The 18,643-nt window shown below is 29.1% G+C and overlaps 1 protein-coding gene across 1 annotated transcript in view; it reads left to right on the top strand.

Annotated features, from left to right (window-relative positions):
* The first annotated feature begins 8,850 nt into the window (after window positions 1-8,850).
* LOC111689090 (arrestin, lateral eye-like) overlaps window positions 8,851-18,643 on the top strand; it is a 23,034-nt gene continuing 13,241 nt past the window's right edge. The window contains exons 1-2 of the mRNA XM_046946015.1: window positions 8,851-8,926; window positions 15,148-15,403. Of these exons, the coding sequence (XP_046801971.1) occupies window positions 15,216-15,403 (188 nt within the window). The 5' untranslated portion in view covers window positions 8,851-8,926; window positions 15,148-15,215. The remainder of the gene's footprint in view (window positions 8,927-15,147; window positions 15,404-18,643) is intronic.

The raw sequence follows: 18,643 nt of genomic DNA, 5'->3' as shown, positions 1-18,643 counted from the left end.
CAGAACTAGAACAGAACTAGAACAGAACTAGAACAGAACTAGAACAGAACTAGAACAGAACTAGAACAGAACTAGAACAGAACTAGAACAGAACTAGAACAGAACTAGAACAGAACTAGAACAGAACTAGAACAGAACTAGAACAGAACTAGAACAGAACTAGAACAGAACTAGAACAGAACTAGAACAGAACTAGAACAGAACTAGAACAGAACTAGAACAGAACTAGAACAGAACTAGAACAGAACTAGAACAGAACTAGAACAGAACTAGAACAGAACTAGAACAGAACTAGAACAGAACTAGAACAGAACTAGAACAGAACTAGAACAGAACTAGAACAGAACTAGAACAGAACTAGAACAGAACTAGAACAGAACTAGAACAGAACTAGAACAGAACAAACTAGAACAGAACTAGAACAGAACTAGAACAGAACTAGAACAGAACTAGAACAGAACTAGAACAGAACTAGAACAGAACTAGAACAGAACTAGAACAGAACTAGAACAGAACTAGAACAGAACTAGAACAGAACTAGAACAGAACTAGAACAGAACTAGAACAGAACTAGAACAGAACTAGAACAGAACTAGAACAGAACTAGAACAGAACTAGAACAGAACTAGAACAGAACTAGAACAGAACTAGAACAGAACTAGAACAGAACTAGAACAGAACTAGAACAGAACTAGAACAGAACTAGAACAGAACTAGAACAGAACTAGAACAGAACTAGAACAGAACTAGAGAACAGAACAGAACAGAACAGAACTAGAACAGAACTAGAACAGAACTAGAACAGAACTAGAACAGAACTAGAACAGAACTAGAACAGAACTAGAACAGAACTAGAACAGAACTAGAACAGAACTAGAACAGAACTAGAACAGAACTAGAACAGAACTAGAACAGAACTAGCACAGAACTAGCACAGAACTAGAACAGAACTAGAACAGAACTAGAACAGAACTAGAACAGAACTAGAACAGAACTAGAACAGAACTAGAACAGAACTAGAACAGAACTAGAACAGAACTAGAACAGTTCTAGTTCAGTTCTAGTTCTGTTCTAGTTCTGTTCTAGTTCTGTTCTAGTTCTGTTCTAGTTCTGTTCTAGTTCTGTTCTAGTTCTAGTTCTCTTCTAGTTCTCTTCTAGTACTGTTCTAGTTCTGTTCTAGTTCTTGTTCTTTTCTTATTGATATCCGGTTATTTACAACGCCAAATCGAAATCCTTTAATTTTATAGTTTCCTTACTTTATTTTTCTTAATTAATCTGTTTATCTAATATCAAAACATCTAAAAGCAAAAATCACTTAACATTAAATATAACAACATGGATGTACATCAATGAATACTGACACAGTGTGCTCATAGCAGGTATTCTTTGTTATTTATCTACTGGTGATTTTGATGATTTTGCTCCAACAAATCACTCAATAAATTGATATCCATTCAGAGGGAAATATACAAAGAACAAAAATATGAACTAAAGAGTAAAAGTAAATTAAAACTTTTATTAGCAGTAATTTTATGAGTGTTTTACATAAAAAAGGAACTAAAATCTATAAAATGTATGTTTTGTTGTTCTTTAATAAAATATTATGATTTTATGATGAAACCTGTGGGTATATATATTTAACAAGTTTTAAAATAGAAAAGTGACTTCATTTATCAGGATTATCTTGCATTGATAGCTTATGAATAAAAAAAACTCCAACGACGTTTAGCATCACCGTGTTATAGTTTGGTCCCATTGGGTGGCATTTTAACATTTAATTAACAAAATTTGCTTGTTAATTTATTTATCTCCATAAAAAATTGCATAGATTTGAGGTGTCATGTTATGATGTTCATTACAAAATTTTCAAGAATTTGTATTTCATCAAATAAAATTTCTAAATTTAGAAATTAATTAATCATCTTGTGTTGGCTATTACAACGTGTTAAGCATAATCATTTATCTGCTGACGTCAAACACTAATTTGACATTAATTGTAATTAATTTTCGACAATTAATGAAAAAGTTAATTCTACAGAAGAACAAATTTTCTTATAAAAAATTCATAATGTTTAAATCTTATGAAAATTTCTAGAAACGGAGGATATCCTCCGTTACTAGGAACTTATTCAGTTTATTCGTTTATTTACAAAATTCATTGTCATCCTTAATAAAGCTCAATTATAAAAAGTGTCACTTTAATCAATAAAACTGCTGATGGGACACAATAAAAACATTATAATTCGTTTTTCTTAGGCAACTAGTAAATAATTATTTTGCTGTCTCAACAAAAATGGCACAGAAAGAAATCTTTTTGCTAGAGGAAAAATTCACACAATAAATTAAAATTAAGATCTAATGCAGACTCAAACTGTCGGCTAAAATAACATATACTAACATATATATGTAAATATATAGTACAGGAAAATATGCATACGTAAGCAAATAGCAAATGATATAAGTGAATGTGTAACAAAACGGTATGTAAATAAGTATGTAAAATTTAATTATGTAAATTAGATTAAAAATGTCTGTGTAAGCTAAATAAAGCTAAATATTTTTATTTAAAATAAGAATGTAACCAGAGATATGATACTATTTTAAGAAATTTCATATAATCGAATATTAATCGTTGCTTTTTTTACTTTTATACCAAGAATATAACAGAACTAGAACAGAACTACAACAGAACTAGAACAGAACTAGAACAGAACTAGCACAGAACTAGCACAGAACTAGATCAGAACTAGAACAGAACTAGAACAGAACAAGAACAGAACTAGAACAGAACTAGAACAGAACTAGAACAGAACTAGAACAGAACTAGAACAGAACTAGAACAGAACTAGAACAGAACTAGAACAGAACTAGAACAGAACTAGAACAGAACTAGAACAGAACTAGAACAGAACTAGAACAGAACTAGAACAGAACTAGAGCAGAACTAGAACAGAACTAGAACAGAACTAGAACAGAACTATAACATAACTAGAACAGAACTACAACTGTAGTAGAACTAGAACTACCCTATATTCTTTAGATTATTTATAGAATTCTAACTAGTTTATCCAAAAAATTGTTTCTATGTAAAATTTTGTTTCCAAATAATTTTGTTGACAAGGACATTCAAATTCTCAACCTGTTAACATTATATTGTATAGTTGTTGAATTACGTTAATTTCTTTACTTAACTTTTTCCTTGACCTTGAGGTTTATAAAATATGTATCAGCAGACAAGTAAAATGATTTGATTAAAGTCATTGGTTGAATTTTGTTCCTTTCTGGAGAAATGATTTCATTAGGAAGACTAGATTTGTTTATGTTGAAATTTCCATGGAAATAGGTAACCAACATTTTGATGAAAAATCAGTAGATTTTTGTAAACAATCAGTAAACTAGTTTTGGGAGTTTCTAAAGCAACTTGACACAACACAATAGATATTGTTCTCTGTTTTATGCAGCCACAAAAGAAACCTTAAACTTGTTGTTAACAAGAAAATTTCTTTATTTTTGGGATTTTACTTTTAATTTCTAATGTCTTGGTAAATGTTTAATATAAATCACAACATAAGATTTTATTTTTTTTTAATAATTTGGTATTAAATATATTTCAATATGTTGTTCACGTATTACTTATATTAGAAATATTATGTTATCCTTTTAAGTAAATTCTTCAAGTATTTCTTGAAATTTTTAATATAAGATTAAGAGATTTCAACTGTTTGCAAGTTATTTAAGCTAATAAAGTAATAAAACCTTTTGTAATTTACATTTAAATATCTTAAACTTAAATTTTTAAATTTCAATTGTTTTAAAACAAATTAAACACTTCAGTTTTTTTATTCATTTTTTTTAATACAAATCACTACTATCATGTCTTTAAGTGCTTTTACTATGAAGTATGTGCTTTAGTATAAAATTTTGTATTGATTTTTATTTTATTTCTTTATTTTCTTTAAGAGTCATTGACATTTAACAATTACTTAAGTATTCCGAAAGTATGCTTAAGAAAAGTTTATTTATTTTTTATTTCTTTTATACTATTGTTTCTATTTTTCCTTTCTAAGGATTAAGTTTGGTGGGGTGTTTTTAGCTTAACACCGTATAAAATTCGTATACAATTTAATCGGTTAATTGTGGATAAAATAGAGCAAAGTGGTATAGTCAACACTATAGATTGATTTATAGTCAAAACTATAGATTCATCTATAGTCAAGACTATAGGATAACCTATAGTCAAGACTATAGATTGATCTATAGTCAAGATTGATCTATAGTATAGATTGATCTATAGTCAAGACTATAGATTGATCTATAGTCAAGACTATAGATTGATCTATAGTCAAGACTATAGATTGATCTATAGTCAAGACTATAGATTGATCTATAGTCAAGACTATAGATTGAACTATAGTCAAGACTATAGATTGATCTATAGTCAAGACTATAGATTGATCTATAGTCAAGACTATAGAATGATCTATAGTCAGGACTATTGATTGATCTATAGTCAAGACTATAGATTGTTCTTTATTCAAGACTATATAGATAGATCTATAGTCAAGATTATAGATATATCAGGACTATATATTGATCTATAGTTGAGACTTTAGATTGATCTATAGTTACGACTATAGAATGATCTATAGTTACGACTATAGATTGATCTATAATCACGACTATAGATTGATCCATAGTCAAAACTACAGATTGTTCTGTAGTCAAGACTATAGATTGTTCTGTAGTCAAGACTATAGATTGATCTATAGTCAAGACTATAGATTGATCTATAGTCAAGACTATAGATTGATATATAGTCAAGACTATAGATTGATCTATAGTCAAGACTATAGATTGATCTATAATCAAGACTACAGATTGATCTATAGACAAGACTATAGATGGATCTATAGTCAAGACTCTAGCATTACTAATTCTATATGCTTAATTCTTTTAGGCTTATCTCTAGAGTGATCTCTAGTCATGACTTAAAACTATTTTTTGCCTTAAGTCAGTTGTGTTTATAGGTTCGTTAATTTTACAACACTAACCAAACACTTCATCATAAATGTTCTTTATCAAGTAATTATATTTCTCATTATTAATCTTGCTACTCTTGTTGTTTTTTTTTCCTTATTGCCTCTAAGGATAATGTTTCTTTTCACAAATTACATTTTTATATCCTGCACCAACACTTGTGTTGAGTACTAGGGTATGAGTGGATTTTACGTTGTGTTTGTAGCGTCTGAAGATATACACACAAGTGATATACCAAATAAATTAAAAATCAATGTATTTTTATGCTAAAATCTTTTGTGATTAAAATAAAATATAATCGAATGTATTTTAACCAAAAAAAAAAGAAATCATTTAGAGAACATTTTGATTTAATTAAATTAAAATTAATAAAGTGTCTACATCAATATATATTCACAGGTGAAACATATACGTATGCCTAAAATAGTCTATTTCAATCATTGATTTCTTATAAAATATTAAATTACTATTTTTGATTTATTTTTTCCCTCTACTCATCCCATTTATCAGCTTACAAATCTTTAATTCCTTACACGTTTCTCTTATTAATTTTCCCTTCAATAATAATTCCTTTTTAGAACAAATGTGTCCATCATCATATTAATAGTGAGTGTTACAACAATAGAAAAAACAACAACTTTTATTCTATTCATTTAATATTGTCCATAAAGTTCATTTGTTTAAGTTTATTTTACTACATATTTTATTACCTTCATCAAGTTTTTCAAACTAAATATATTTAGTGTCAAATTATAATCTTTGGTCGTTATCTTTTTGTTACCTAAACTTAAGTTAAACTTAAGAAAAGTTTTTTTCCGGTTTTATTTATTTAAGAATTTTCCATATTTTATGAGTAACACATGAAAGTGTGTTGGTTAAGTAAATAAAAAATTTTTGACACTTTAGTTAGTTAACAAAACTATTAAAGAAGATTTTAATAATGTGACTATTTAATGTTTTTAAGAGCTTTATTAACTGAAAACAGAAAGTTTTTGTATATCAGACAATACGAAATCTATTTAAAGTAATAAGTAATGACTGGTCTGCATTGATCTACTGATACCTGTAATCTAATCTACTGCTACCTGATCTGTAGTCAACACAATAAGCTGATCGAAACTACAGTTAACAGTTAAGTCAAGATTGATCTATAGCCAAAACCATAGACTGATCTACATCAAGACTAAAGACAAAGTCTATAGTCAAGACAACAGGCTGATAGAATATAGTCTGATCTTTAGTCAGGACTATAGGCTGATCAATAGTCAGGACTATACACCGATCTATAGTCAAGACTATAGACTGTGTTATAGTCAAAACTATAGAGTGATCTATAGTCAAGTTAAAACTATAGAGTGATCAATGGTCAAGACTATAGACTGATCTGCAGTCAAGACTATAGACCGATCTACAGTCGAGAATATAGACTGATATATAGTCAAGAATATAGACTGATCTACATATAAGACTTTAAACTGATCAACAGTTAAGACTATAGTCAAGACTATAGACTTATCTATTGTCAAGACAATAGAGAGATCCATAGTCAAGGATATAGAGAGATTTGTAGTCAAGACTATAGAGAGATCTATGTTAAAGACTATAGAAAAATCTATATTCAGGACTTTAAAGGGATCTATAGTTAAGACTAGAGAGAGTTCTATTGACAAGACTATAGAGATATCTTTATTTAAGACTATAGACAGGTCTATATTCAAGACTATAAAAAGATCTATAGCCAAGACTATAGAGAGATCTATTGACAAGACTATAAAAAGTCAGGACTATAGAGAGATCTATTAACAAGACTGTAGTGAGATCTATAGTCAAGTCTGTAGAGAGATCTATAGTCAAGACTATAGAGAGATCTATAGTCAAGACTGTAGAGAGATCTATAGTCAAGACTATAGAGATCTATAGTCAAGACTGTAGAGAGATCTATAGCCAAGACTATAGAGTGATCTATAGTCAAGACTGTAGAAAGATCTATAGTCAAAACTGTAGAGAGATATATAGTTAAGACTTTAGAGATTCCTATAGTGAAGAGAGATATATCGTCAAGACTATAGAGAGATCTATAGTCAAGACTATAGAGAGATCTATAGTTAAGACTATAGAGAGATCTATAGTCAAGATTATAGAGAGATCTATAGTCAAGACTATATAGAGATCTATAGTCAAGTCTATAGAGAGATCTATAGTGAAGACTATAGAGAGATCTATATTCAAGACTATAGCGATATCTATAGCCAAGACTATAGAGATCTATATGCAAGACTATAGAGAGGTCTATATTCAAGACTATAGATTGAACTATAGTCAAGACTATAGATTGAACTATAGTCAAGACTATAGAATGATCTATTGTTAAGACTATATAATGATCTATAGTCAAGACTATAGAATGATCTATAGTCAAGACTATAGAATGATCTATAGTCAAGACTATAGAATGATCTATAGACAAGACTATAGAATGATCTATAGTCAAGACTATAGAATGATCTATAGTCAAGACTATAGAATGATCTATAGTCAAGACTATACAATGATCTATAGTCAAGACTATAGAATGATCTATTGTCAAAACTAAAGAATAATCTATAGTCAAGACTATAGAATGATCTCTTGTCAAGACTATAGACTGATATGTAGTCAAAACTATAGACTTATCTACAGTCAAGACTATAGACTGATGTATAGTCAAGACTTAAGACTGATCTATAGTCAAGACTTTAGACTGGCTGAGCTATAGTCAATACTATAGACTGATGTATAGTTAAGACAATAGAGATATATATAGTCAAGACTATAAATTAATCTATGGTCAAAACTATAGATTGATCTTTAGTCATGTCTATAGACTGACCTATAGTCAAGACTATAGACTTATCTATAGTCAATATTATGGACTGCTCTATAGTCAGGGCTATAGACTGACTAACTATAAACTGATCTATAGAGTAATCTATAGCCAAGACTATAGACTGATATATAGTCAAGACTATAGACTGGTCAATAGTCTTGATTATAGTAGATTATTCTATAGTCAAGATTATAGATTGATATTATAAATAATCAATATTATTTATTTGTATTTCATCTATTAGTTTTTATTTAACATCTGAAAAGTAAAGATAACCCATATTGCTTCTATACATTTGCTGAGGTAACAAAACCATTAATATATAAAGATAATTAAAATATCATTTATAAATGAATATATAACGAGAGAAAGAAATATTTATACTCTTTCTCTCTAATACACACATATTTTATCCTTAAACAGATGTATCACAAAAATAACTGTATCTTTTGAATATATACTGTTGTATGTATATGTTTTTAAGAGACTTTTTTACTCTTATTCTCAGTGTTTACGCATTTTATCCGAGAACAGCTGTAGCAAAAATAACTAACTGTTTTGTTTAAAAGTTTATGTTTCTGTTTACCTCTTGTGTATGTGTGTGTGTTAAAATGTGTTAAATACTCTCTCCCTCTCTTTGGCATTTTCTTAGTTTATCCATAAACAGCTGTGTGCAAACATAACCATTTGTTTAAATAATACTATGACAGAAATATACTTGTTTGAATTTATGTTTGTTGAGTAAGGTAAATAGTAACTGTTGTAACTACAGCAACAATAAGTTACAACTGTTGACTCTAAACAAATACTCATGAAAAAGAACAAAACTCTCCTGTTTATACTGCTTTGAGCTATAAATATAATGTATCTGAACACAGGAAACTTTAGTAGCAGTTCAACTTCCGACGGTTTCACAACAAGTCTCTGGAAAAAAAGAAAAAAATTGACGGATAAAATGGCGGTGAATTATGAACAAAAATATAAAGAAATATAAATAGAAAAAGAAATACATACATATATTATGTAGGTATATGTAAAAAAATATAACAATATTATTACATACATACATACATATATGTATATGTATGTATGTGTATAAGTTGTGTTATTAAGAAAATGTTAAAAAAGTACTACTACTTAATGGAAATAAATAATGTATGTTAAGTGTGTCTTTCTTTGTTGTTCTTATTGCGTGGTATAAAAATGAAGTTATTATTAAAATACATAAATGCATATACTTGAGAAAAGTAATATAATAATGATATGAAAAAAAGTTGATACTTGGCAAAAAGTGTAATATTTTTGAAAAAGTTTTTAATATAAAAAAAATATTTGAAAATATTACAGAAATGTGAATAATGAGATAATTTTTATTAAAAAAGGAAAATGACAAAATAAAAATTTTATTTAAATATTAAAAAAACAAATAAAAATTAAAAAAAAAAATATTTAATTTATCATATATAAATAATTTCTTTTATAATTAATTGTCACTATTTAAAACAAAATAAAAAGTGGCGGTAGCTGAACAAAAATAAAGTGCAAAGTTAAACAAAAAAAAAAATTAAATTAAAATATTTAACATAAAAGATTTACAGTGTTCAAAAGAAGATTTCATAAACTTCATTAAAAAAGCCCTTGATTGGAAAATGAAATCCTACATAATACTACACTATTAAGTATTCAAAATCGAATAAAAAAGTGATTAAATTATATTGTTTAAGAAACGATTTTGAAAGTCATTGATTTGGCTTTTGTATATACTCCATGTAATCAAGTAGAAAAAATGTTTCTCTAGCTGTCCCACGCAATAACTTTCGTAGCAGAGTAGCCAAAAAGTTTACTTCCTGTAAAAAATATTTAATAAATATTAAAATTATTTTCAAATCAATCAAATTTGACATGAAATAACAGAAGACTAGAACAACCTTAAAAAAATAATAGAACTAGAAGAGAACATGAGCAGAACAGAACTAAGCAGAACTAGAACAGAACTAAAACAGAACTAGAACAAAATTAGAACAGAACTAGAACAGAACTAGAACAGAACTAGAACAGAACTAGTACAGAACTAGAACAGAACTAGAACAGAACTAGAACAGAACTAGAACAGAACTAGAACAGAACTAGAACAGAACTAGAACAGAACTAGAACAGAACTAGAACAGAACTAAAACAGAACTAGAACAGAACTAGAACAGAACTGGAACAGAAGAGTGGAGATAGTATTCTAAAGCCAGTTATACTATGACTACGTATCTTTTGTAGCATTCCTCCCTGCTCATATCGGGGTTTCTATGATTCTTTAATCTTCTGCCTGTGCCATCTGCCATTGATGTTGATTCAAAATAGTTTTTGGCTAGAAAATTTATAATATGTTTTCACATACTTTTTGTTGAAATGTTGTCTATAAGATCGCTTTTGAATTATGCTTTTACCTTGAAAACCTAAGAAGTTATTACGGGTTTTCTCAAACTAGTAATAAATTAATATCAATCATACGCAACGTATTCCTTAATCGAAATATTAAAGAAAATAATGCTTTTTTAAAGAAATCTATTTAAATTTTTTAACACAAAAGTTTGCAGTTAATAAACAAGCAGTTATTTATTTTATATAGGAAAAAAGTGTACTTTAAGCGCCCCTATATATGTACATATATATATATATATATATATATATGTATATGTATTCGTTTATAAAGTTTTTTTTTCTTTCGATATCTGCTTTAACAAGTGTATGTACATTGTACATATGTTAGCAGATGTGGGCTTGTATTTCGGTTTTTGTGTGTATATATTTTAAAACAATATTTTTTGTTGTTGTGTGATGGCTGAACAAAGCAAACTTTTTTCAATATTTAACTTTTTCGTTTTTTTTCTGTTTATTTAACGAAAAAAAGTTGTTTCCATACAACAAAATAAAAAGGAAAATTTAAATCGATAACTGAACATTATTAAGAGTTCAAAGCCAAACCGAAAACAATCGATATAATATTACAAATTAATATGGAAGTTAAATAAATAACAAGGATACTTAACAAAGGAGTCGATGTCAAGTACATAGACAATGGTATATGAACTTATGCTTTGTGTTTTAATACTCTAAAGACCAAAAACAAAATCACAAAAATATAGAAAACCCTTGTCAATTTTATCTTTCATCTTTAGCAAATACATATAAAATTCAATATGAGTATGACATTATTTTTCAAAAACTACACCTTTTAGTTTTTTTTTTTTTTTTTTTTGTTTCGTTAAAAAACCAATTTTGTCTTAAAACAAACAAAATGAAATTCAAATACAAACTAAATAAACCATGAATTGTATACTTATATATACGTCAAGGATATTAACTACCTTTAGAAGTGTGTTACACTTTTACAAAATATAATTTCACTTTTGTATACTACACTTTTCAAGAATATAGTAAAAGCCTCAAGGTTATATACCCAGCAGTTCGGTTAGATAGTCCCGAAGTATATTTTTAAAGCTACCACTTAGGGCTTCTCCTGGTCACCGTGTGTCCATGTGATTGTCTTACCAGGAAGTCAAGCATCACCCCATAGTCTACAAAGTGACAGACAAAATGCTATAGTTGGTTATCAAAGTGTCCACTCTTTTGCTTACAAAGGGCACACTAAGGTGGCAATTATCTTTATACTCGTTTACAAATAGTACATTCTTAACTAAAGACGAATTAGAGTCATCCATGTGATTAGACGTTAGTGGAAATCATTATCCTACTTATTGGGAGGTAAATGCTCTTTGTCGAATTGCTGGATTAAGACTCATTTTACACCACTTAGTGGAGAGGGTATATTGGGTTTGTGCTGATGATTGTAACGCACAATTGGTCCTATACTCAGAATCATTTTCTGAGTCGATCCGAGTACGTCTGTCTGTCTGTCTCTCTATCTGTCTGTCTGTATGTCTGTCTGTATGTCTGTATGTCTGTCTGTCTGTCTGTCTGTCTGTCTGTCTGTCTGTCTGTATGTCTGTCTGTCTGTCTGTCTGTCTGTCTGTCTGTCTGTCTGTCTGTCTGTATGTCTGTATGTCTGTCTGTCTGCCTGTCTGTATGTCTCTCTGTCTGTCTGTCTGTCTGTCTGTTTGTCTGTTTGTTTGTTGGTCTGTCTGTATGTCCGTCTGTTCGTACGTTCATACATCTGTCCGTCTGTCCGTCCATCGGTCTGTCTGTCTGCCTGTCTGTCCATCTGTCTGTCTATTTGTCCATCTGTCTGCCTGTCCATGTAAACCTTGTAAACGTACTACAGGTCTCAATTTAGAAGATAATTCAATGAAATTTGATACATGATCTTCAATTGTTCCAAAGACGACAAGTGACAATTATCTTCACACTCGTTTACAAAGAATACATTCTTAACAAAATACGAATTAAAGCCATCCGAGTAGTTAGATGTAAGCGGAGATCAACTGGTGCTTATCCTAGAAGTCTGTCAATCGTCATTCCCAAAGATTTTGAAAAGACAGACAAAAAGCTTAAGATTGTATTCATAGTGTCTACTCTTTAGCTTACAAAGGGCACACTAAGGGGACAATTATCTCCACACTCATTTACAAAGAGTAGATCCTTAACGAAAGACGAATTAGAACTATCCAAATGGTTAAACGTTAGTTGAATTCAACATGTGCTTGTCCTACAAAGATGTCAATCGTCACTCCATAGATTTTGTAAAGACAGACAAAAAGCTTAAGTTTGTTTTCATGGTGTCCACTCTTTTGCAAAGGCACACTAAAGTGACAACTATTCATTTTAAAAGTCTGAATCCTTAACAAAAGACGAATTAGAGCCATCCAAATGATAAGACGTTAGCGGAAATCAACATGAGATTATCCTACAAGGATGCCAATCGTCACTCCATAGATTTTGTAAAGACAGACAAAAAGCTTAAGCTTGTTTTTAAAGTGTCCACATTTTAGCTTGCAAAGGGCATACTAAAGGGATAATTATCTCCACACTCATCTACAAAGAGTAGATCCTTAACGAAAAACGAATTAAAGCCATCCAAGTGGTTATACGTTAGTAAAAATCATTATCCTTTTTGGATGCATAGACTCTTTGTCGAACTGCTGGGTTAAGACTCATTTTGGCTTAAATTTCATTTGTTTTTAAGATTTTTTTTAAAAACTTTTAGACTTTTTTTGTTTTATTTATTACCTCTTGTTAAACTTATTTCCTAGAAATTGCCATTAATAATGTTTAAATTACTTGCTGGCAACGTAAAAAAACTCCACAAAAATAAAAAGAAAATAATTTTTTAAAAATGAAATTTAAAGAGTCTCGTATAACAATGATTTTTTTTTTGCTTTTCTCCAGCAGCTGTCATTTGTTAAGGACCTACAATTAACGATCATTAAAAAAAGTTCACGTGACAAAAAGAATTTTTTTCTTACAAAGACAAATGACACTTCTTACTTACTTTAAGAAAAACAAAAATAACAATTGCTAACAAATGTTTTGAGTCGACAGAAGGAAAAATGTTGAACAACAAAAAAGGTTAATTGTGTCATGTTTCATTAAAAGTTTTCTTTTAAAAAATATGAAAAGAAATGAAAATACAAACATCAATTATAAACAAACAAGGAAGTATAGTGAGTTGAACACTTGATTTCCTCTATCAGTTATCAGTATTAAAAAGATTTTTTATAGAACATTTTCCTTTTTTCAATAGAAATTTAGCTACTTTTATATAAAAGTTATTAATAATTTTAATCATAATACTACTGCTCAAATTTAAAAAAAAATACATATTTTACCAAATTATCCCGAAAATTGCTAACGATGTCTTTTTATGGCCACACGGACGGACGGACTAAGGGAAGGATGGACCGAGTGCTATATTTCAAGGACGTACTTATGAATAAAACCGGTATTGTAATTGAGTCAAATTATCTTGGAAATTGCTACCTTTATCTTAAAAAAACAGTTTTAAATGGATACTCAGATGGACGGACTGAAAAAATGACGTACGGTATGGTATACTTCAAGGATGAAAAGGATAAATTTTTACAAAAATATTTAAAAAATTCCGACTCGTATCTTGAGAAAAAAAGTTCCTTATAGTGATAGCCCACACAGACGGACGGACTGAAGGAAGGTTATACTTCAACTTACTTAAGGATAGACAGATCGATTGGAAAGATGGATTGACAGATTTCTAGATGGTTGGGCCAAAAAGACGTGTTTCCCAAAATTTCCAATAAATTGTGCGAAATACATCTTGATCAAAAGGATTACATGGAAACACATAGGAGTGTTGATGAAAAGACAGACATACACACAGACAGACAGACATACATACAGACAGACATATATACAGACAGACATATATACAGACAGGCTGATATACAAACAGACAGAGAAAGATAACTACCTCGACAATGAAAGTGATTCAGACCGACCGACAAACAGATAGGCTGACAGACAGACAGATAGACATATAGACAGACACACAGACACACAGACACACAGACAGACAAACAGACGGACAGACAGACAGACAGACAGATAGACAGATGGACAGACGGACAGACAGATAGACAGACAGATATATTTTAAAGGCAGCTTTCTGTATAAAAGCTAAATGGATAGATAGACAAACAGACAGAAAGAGATAACTAACTCGACTCTGAAAGTGATTCAGACCGACCGACAGACAGATAGGCAGAATGACAGACAGATAGACAGACAGACAGACAAACAGACAAACAGACGGACAGACAGACAGACGGATAAACAGATAGACAGACAGACTTATTTTAAAGGCAGCTTTCTGTATAAAAGCTAAAGGGATTCGTTTTATAAAGATAGATGCATTTCTAGAAGACAGTTTACTTCGATTATTTCAAGACATTTTTGTGTATTTGTTTATTTTTAAAAAGCAGTTTTCTTTATAAAGGACTATTTAAAGGCAGTTTTTTATAAAGATAGTTGTATTTCCAAGGCAGTTTTCTATAGAAGAAAACATATTACTTCAATAATTTCAAGAGATATATCTGTTTACATTAAATAATACCAATCAATAATTTAATCACTTTTTCTAATAACGATTTCTCCAAAATTTAATGCCTTTTTTAATTTAACCAAAAAGCAAAGCTATAAAACCTGTTGATAACATTAATACATTAAAAAAGGGATGATTTTCTTTATACTAAAGTCCTTACAAAAAAAATTTACTTTTAACAAATTAATTACTTTTTATTAATACCTATAACCCAAAAAAGGACAAAAACAACATAATCCTTTAAAAAAGAAAAAAACGAAACAAATTGAGAAATTTTAAACTTTAATTATGACCGAAAATAAGGATAAAATTGTCGACAAAGACAAGGATAACAAAAATGGCAAAGAGTGTGAAATGGTAAGAGAAAAGGATAAAGAAAAAGATATACAAGATGAAGATGTTCATCATTTGGAGAAAACAGCAAAAGAACAAGCAGCAAAAAATGAACAACAACATACACATCCACAGCATGACAGGTGAGTTGAAGTAAATTTTAGAAAGAAAAAATCAAAATACATATATTTTCAAAATCATGTGTAAATACAGACATAACAAAGCGTTAGTGAAAGGTTGACAACATCTAACTTAATATTTTTTTCAAGTCATCTATAACAATAACCATCCTCAACATTACCATTAAGACATCTTTATCTTATGTTAAAAAAAAAACAAGTCTGTTAAGTTTAGTCAACCTTTCGCCATCGTTATACAACAAGTATTTGTGTCTATTTATATCCAGAAAAGTTTGCTTATTTAAACATAAATCCACCTGAACAATATCTTCGACGTATTTTGTGTAGATTTAAGATTTAATTTTGTCTATATTTGGATATTGAATTAAACTTTATGTTTTCTGTAAACACAAAAAAAGCAATCAAATTGTAATCAAAATATATTGAATATTTGATTTTCTAATGTTTGTACAAAAATCCGCACAAAAACTGTGGATATTTTGTAAATAAAATTAAAGCCCTTTAGGATTTATATATATATAAAAAACAATTTTGTATAAATATAAATAAAAATGTTCTTTAAATAAAGTGTTTTTAAAACATTAAATTTGTACATAATACATAAAGCAAATGTCTAAAATCTATTTACAGTTTTAACATAAATTGTTTATCCTAAACTTATAGTTCTACTACTGAGTTAAGAACATACTAATAACTCAGATTGTAAGCTTTCGAATGGATGTTAAAACATAAACATATGTTAACAAGAGCCAATGTTTTTGAAATTTTTTCCAAAATATACTGAAATTAATATTAATCATACGTACAGTATTACAAAATTGCTCTTAAAGTTATAAAAATATAACTCCTTTAAGTTTCTATAAAAATAATTGTCCAGTCATTGTCTAGTCCGAGTCTAGTCATAGTGTAAACTACAGCCAAGGTTTTCAACATTTTTTTCAAAATACACTGATACTAGTATTAATCATACGTACAGTATAACAAAACTGTTCTTAATGTTATATAAAGAGTTAAATTTCTATAGTCACAGTTTTGTCTTAGTCTAGTTGTAGTCTAGTTATAGTGTAAAAAAGAGCTTGTGTTTTTAAGATATTTTCAAAATATGCTGAAACTAATATTAAACATACGTACAGTATTACAAATTTCTTTAATTAAATGTAAAGGTCACAATAGGTTTCTATAGAAACTTGAAAGGGTTACCTTTACATTTAATTAAAAAAACAAGACTAGACAAGACTTTTAGTCTAGTCTTGTCTAGTCTTGTCTAGTCTTGTCTAGTCTTGTCTAGTCTTGTCTAGTCTTGTCTAGTCTTGTCTAGTCTTGTCTAGTCTTGTCTAGTCTTGTCTAGTCTTGTCTAGTCTTGTCTAGTCTTGTCTAGTCTTGTCTAGTCTTGTCTAGTCTTGTCTAGTCTTGTCTAGTGTTAGTCTTGTTATATCTTAACATGCTCCAATCCCATGAATGTTGCAAACATCAAGACAGATCCGTGTTGCCTATTTAGAAAAACTGCAGCGGCAAGGTCACACTTCTTGTCATCGCAAAAAAAACAAATAACTAAAGGAAGCTTACATTCACTTTTACATAAAGATGCGTGCATTTACATACATATCCCCTCTTCATACATTTATTTCAACATGACAATTAGAAAGTAAATAGAAAAGAGTAGAAGTAGTAGTTTTACTAATTTTAAAACAGACCCTACATTAGAGTGATGCAACGTTCAGACTAAAAAATGAGTAAAAGTTGTTAATGACAATTTATAAAATAATAAGCTTTATCATAAACTTCTTATAATCTTGTTTAAATTATTGATTGTATTAGTGGTCGCATTTATATTATAAATATTTGTTTAATGTGAACAAATATTTGTTTAATGTGAACATACCTTAATATTATAGCAAATATTTACTCAAGAAAATAAGCTGTAAGTACAAGTATGTACATTCCAAAGTTGACACAACTAACAGAATAACAGAAATAATCGCAAGAGAGGACCGCAAGTGCATAAAATGATAGAATAGTTGTATGTGATAAATTTTCCCAACAACTTTGGTTAGTATAGTTTCTTCTTAGATTAGCATGTAAATACATACATAAGTGTATATTATAAGTGTACTAATATATAAATATTTACCCCAGTTCTTTTCCTCATGCATAAATATTTAATACTCAAGTATTTAATATATTAGTATTTAAATGAATACATTAAAGTTTCGCATGTTTTTTATTTACCCTCATACATATGTAAAATGTGTCAAGAATGAATAAACCAGTAGTTCGTGGAAATAAAATCGATGTAAACTTATGTTATTGACTATGAAATTGATTACGACTGATAGGATATAACTGGTACTACACTCTAAATTGCAATACTTTCAAGAAATGTTTACTTTTAATTAACATACAAAAACTGTGATAAATTCCCCAAAAAGCTATATGAGTTGATCTATATATAGTAGTCGTTGTAGTGTAAAATACTTACATTGACACCTTTGTAAAACTGTAGCGATATGTATGTGTTTCTATATAAAATGTGTGTGTTAAAAAAGTAGAAGTGTATTGACATCTTCTAAACAAATTTATCAATTTTATAGAAAAAAATCAATATTAGAAAATAGACATTTGTTTTGAAGGCTTTTCTTTAAAGAGTTCTAAGTACACATGTATGTGTTATAAAGGGGGTTTGAAAAATATGTATGTATATTAAAGAAAAAAATTACTTAAGGCTTAGTATGTATTATTAAATTAAATATTTTAAATTTTCTTATTTTGAAAATTCTTTTGTTTAAAAAAAATTTGATTTTTACGAAATCTTAACCACCATTCCGACTAAACTATGATGAGACTAGGACTAAACTCTGACTAGACTATGTCTAGACTATGACTAGACTATGACTAGACTATGACTAGACTATGACTAGACTATGACTAGACTATAGACTTGACTATAGACTAGACTATAGACTAGACTATTAACTAAAATATATACTAGACTATAGACTAGACTATAGACTAGACTATAGACTAGTCTATAGACTAGACTATAGACTAGACTATAGACTAGACTATGGACTAAACTATAGACTAGACTATAGACTAGACTATAGACTAGACTATAGACTAGACAATAGACTCGAATATAGACTAGACTATAGACTAGACTATAGAATAGACTATAGACTATACTATAGACTAGACTATAGACTAGACTATAGACTAGACTATAGACTAGACTATAGACTAGAC

Source organism: Lucilia cuprina, chromosome 3 (genome assembly GCF_022045245.1).
Source record: "Lucilia cuprina isolate Lc7/37 chromosome 3, ASM2204524v1, whole genome shotgun sequence".
NCBI classification, from domain to species: Eukaryota; Metazoa; Arthropoda; class Insecta; order Diptera; family Calliphoridae; genus Lucilia; species Lucilia cuprina.
Note: the sequence above shows the minus strand (reverse complement) of the source record. Positions and strands in the feature narration are given on the sequence as shown.